The sequence below is a fragment of the Phaethon lepturus genome, unplaced genomic scaffold (genome assembly GCF_000687285.1).
Source record: "Phaethon lepturus isolate BGI_N335 unplaced genomic scaffold, ASM68728v1 scaffold45476, whole genome shotgun sequence".
Lineage (NCBI taxonomy): Eukaryota > Metazoa > Chordata > Aves > Phaethontiformes > Phaethontidae > Phaethon > Phaethon lepturus.
In genome coordinates, this window is record NW_010544910.1 from 3,204 (window position 1) to 7,406 (window position 4,203).

The 4,203-nt window shown below is 52.7% G+C and overlaps 1 protein-coding gene across 1 annotated transcript in view; it reads left to right on the forward strand.

Moving 5' to 3' along the window:
- Nucleotides 1-3,948, forward strand: part of LOC104622135 (general transcription factor II-I repeat domain-containing protein 1-like) — a 4,774-nt gene extending 826 nt beyond the window's left edge. Inside the window, exons 2-5 of the mRNA XM_010288808.1 lie at nucleotides 1,142-1,334; nucleotides 1,833-1,870; nucleotides 2,772-2,908; nucleotides 3,695-3,948. Of these exons, the coding sequence (XP_010287110.1) occupies nucleotides 1,171-1,334; nucleotides 1,833-1,870; nucleotides 2,772-2,908; nucleotides 3,695-3,769 (414 nt within the window). The 5' untranslated portion in view covers nucleotides 1,142-1,170 and the 3' untranslated portion in view covers nucleotides 3,770-3,948. The remainder of the gene's footprint in view (nucleotides 1-1,141; nucleotides 1,335-1,832; nucleotides 1,871-2,771; nucleotides 2,909-3,694) is intronic.
- The last annotated feature ends 255 nt before the right edge of the window (nucleotides 3,949-4,203 follow it).

Genomic DNA, 4,203 nt, shown 5'->3' on the forward strand with positions numbered 1-4,203 from the left:
GACGACGCCGGCGCCCCAGCGGCTCGGTGGCACCCACCGTTTGGTGCGGTGTCTCGCCTCCCCAGAATCATTGCCAGAAAGAGAAGGAAAATAGCTGAAATGATAGTAAAGCGGTGGGGAACGTCATTCCTCTCCTTTCTCAAGTGTCTCCTCATCAAGGCTGCTCACCCTTCCTGCAAACCCTGTTTATTTTGGGGCGCTGCTCGCAGCAGCGACAGCACCCACACAGGCTGTGTGCCGCTTTGGGGGCGGATGTGCCTCGTCGAAGGTGCCAGCATACGGGCACAGCTCCCCGGGGAGGCTGGTGCCCATGCTCTGAGCATCCCCAGCACTCGCCCCACGTCAGGGCTGAGCCCACAGCAGGTCCCTGCATTCCCATGGTCCTGGCACGGTTTACAGAGCACGAGATGCCGGGTGGGCTGCAGGGACGAACCCGCTGCAGAGAGCCAGCGATGCGGCTGCGGGGCAGCGCACACCTCCAGGTTTGGGGCTTGCAGCGCATGGAGGGGGGATGTTCACTGCTCCCCACCGTGCAGGAACTAAAGGGTACCCAGAGAGATGGGCAGTGGGTTTAAATGGTGCAGAAGGAAGTACTTATAATGCAGCAAGGAATTAAATTGTGCTATTTCACTGCCATAGGATATTGTGGAGGCCAAAGGGATAAAGTGATTCAAAGAATGGGCAGGAGAAATGTGATGTGATGATGAGTGATGGATGTGATCTCCACCCCAGTGACCCCCAAACCTGCTGACAGCCAGAGGCAAGAGGAGATGAGCAAATTTCTCCTATTTGCCTTCTCTCCTGGGCTACGTCCCACGCTGCTGCTGCTGGCCCAGCCATGGGCAGGCGCAAGCGTGGCGATGGGCGTGCTCTGCACACAGCAGAGGTGGGTGTGCAAGTGCTGGTGCTGTAAAACTGTACAACTGTTTTTACAGTCTCCTAAATGGAGACTAACAGAGCAGGCAATAAATTGGGCAGGCAGACATGGAACAGCTGGGCGGGACGTGGCTGCAGCAAAGGTCGGGCATCACGGCAGCCGTGGCTGCCCAAAGTCCTCCCTGGGCTCTTGGTCCTTCGGTTCGTTGGATCTGGAGCCCTGTGGGGTAAAGCCAGTGTGTTGTCCTCTGCTCTGCCGTTACAGGAGAGGCTCTGGGCTTGAACCGGCCCGTCATGGTGCCCTATAAACTCATCAGGGACAGTCCTGACGCCGTGGAGGTTACTGGGTTGCCAGATGATATCCCTTTCAGAAACCCCAATACCTACGATATCCATCGGCTGGAGAAGATCCTGAAGGCACGGGAGAGCATCCGGATGGTGGTTATAAACCAGCTCCAGTAAGTTCCCCCAGCTCTGCCACCAGGGAAGATTTCTGTTTGTTAAGCGTTGCCCTTGCTTCTCCAGCCACAAATGGGGTAAGTCACCGCAGGGCCACCGGAGCGGGGCCACCGGAGCGGGGCCACACCACCACGTACCCACGGAGGACCTGCTCCGTCCCCAGCTTCCACTCTCCTGTGCCACAGGGACATGCTCGGCCATGGGTGGGCGAAGAATTAGCGGGAATGGTTTATCCCCTCTTGAGCAGTTTGAGATGATGATGCTGGGAAGGGGCAGGCATGGGGGCAGATAACAGGATGGCTCAGAAACCCAGCTGAGGTATTTTGGGTTGCTTTCCTCTGGGGAGCGGTGGGGAGGCTCCGTATCCCATCTCTGCGCAGGGGGGTGTCGGAGGAGGCAGCTCGGGATCGGGGTCTGGGCTGTGTCCCAACACAAGCAGGCACGCAGGGGAGAAATGATGGTGCCCGCCGGCTCTCACCCCCTTGTCTCTTACGCAGGCCGTTTGCCGAAATCTGCACTGAGGCCAAACAAACAGGTAAGCCGAGGGCTAAGAAATAACTGTGGCTTTCCCAGCTGTGTGGCAGAGAGAATATAGAAGCAAAACGGATGGGCATCATGGGGAGGCATTCGAGCCTCCCGTGTCCCCAGGGGAGGCTGGGGAGAAGATCCTACCTGGAAAAAGAAAAGTCAGGCTCAGCATCTGTTCAGGAGCAAACCATCTTCTTAGATGATTGCACTTCTGTGGGCTGGGGAGAGACTGGGCTGTTAGACTCAAACTTTCAGCATGTTCTGGAGGATTTGATTATCCCTTTCCTATTAGCAATTTACTCACCATGAGCAATTTATTCACTGGTTAAAGACCTTAATTTGAGCCATCATTTAGCAATTGAGCTTCTAAGGAAACAAGATTTCTGTGATCACTGGGAATGCGTATCTCTCTCTGTCCCATCCTCCCCAATAACTCTCAGCCAGTTTTAATCAAATGTGTCAGAATTAGCAGCCCCAGAGATAATTAGGAACCTATTAGTTTTATGAAAAGAGGTGGCTAGGTAGAGAAGGGAGATCTGGCAAGCAAGAGCCTGCCTGTAACCTGATGTAAAAAGAGATGCACAAGAAATTTTATATATGCAGATATATGTGGGCATATCGTCATCAGAGCTGGCACCTTCGTGGCCCCAAAGCATCCAGCACGGACACAAGTCTGTAAGATATCAGGATCTGTAAGTGCTGGAGTTTGGGATTTGCTTATTTTGGGAATTTTCTTCGCCGGTGCCTGAAGAAAGTTGGCAGCTCCGTGCCAGGTCGTGGAGGCCAAGCCTGTGGCACCGATGGTGACGCTCAGTGGGAGGCACGATGGGTCCCCGCGTTCAGGGGCTGCTCGCCCACCCACCGTGCTCGCAGGGCTCGGACACCTCATGCCTTCCCTCTCCCTGCAGAGAAAGACACCAGCGTTCCCAAACGGAAGCGGAAGAGGATCTCTGAAGGGAACTCGATATCCTCTTCTTCCTCATCTTCCTCTTCCTCCTCTTCCAATATGGAGTCTACATCATCAACAAATCAGATCTCACTTGTGGTAAAGCCTTCCAAATATTAGGGGGGTTGCTGCCTACCTATCTTTCTGCTTCAGGATGCTGCTCTCTGCTCTCCTCGACCCGTCACCACCTCCCTCTGCCTGACAAACACTATAAAGGGTGACGTAAAATGGCACAAGTGGGTTTGGAGAAGGAGGGGACGCACCTTTGGGGCTCCCTTGTCCTGCCGGCTTTGTCTGGGGGAGATCAGCGAAGCAAAGCACCCGCTGCCCCTCGGGGCTCTCCCGCATCGATCCTCCCGAGTGCCTCGGGGGGATGCTCCGCGTTAGCGGGAGCCGCACATGAGACAGGCTCGAGCAAACCCCCCGACCCCACCGGGTTGAAACGCCGGCACTGGTGGTGTCGCCTTGGCCCCGTGGCACCTCTTGGCGGTTCCCCCGTGGTCCGAGCTGCGCCGGGTGCGCTGCTCCGGCTCTGTCCCGGGAGCGATGCAGAGCTCCGGCGTGCCGCGAAACTGCAAAAATAGGAAATGAAATCGGGGAGATGCATCCAGCTGCTCTCCCTCAGGGCTTGGCTTCGGTTGTGGATGATACCAAATGCTTTTAAGAAATAATAAATTAAAAAATGAGGCACAAGAGAAATATAAACTTTGAAGGTTGTTTTTGTCAGGTTTGCTGGTGGTATTTTGGTTTGGGGTTGGTTCTTTTCTCTTATTTGGAAAGTGGGAGCAACAGCCCGTGTCGGAACGTGTCAGAGACTTGATGTATGCATGGTTTTGTGTTGTGTCCTAACAAGAGACTTTTGCCTTTTCTCTCCCTCTCTTTCAGCAATGGCCCATGAACATGTACATGTTAGACTATGGTGGTCTAAACGTCCAGATCCCAGGACCTCTTAACTATTAGACCTCAATACCGAATAAGAACCTCAAATGAAAGAATAAATAAATAAATGTAATTTATGTAAAAAGTGTATATTCCAATATGTATCAATGCCTTTTAGTTTTTCCAATGATTTTTACACTATATTCCTGCCATCAAGGCCTTTTTAAATAAAAATAAAAAGTGTTGCCTTGCTCTTAAAAGTACTTATTTTATTACATAGATTATTGATAAATAGCATTTATAGGTACGAGTAAGTGCCGGAGGGCACTCCTGGACAGACCTTGTCATGCTTCAGCTGCTCAATAAAATCCTTAGTGTCACCAGTGCGTGAAACCAAGAGGTTGGACACGTTTTAATGCTTCATTTGCCAATGATGTCTTCAGTTTAGATCAAAGGCGTAAAAATTTACCTGCAGAGCTGCCGGAGGAGTGGTACCAAACCGCAGCGGTGACAGA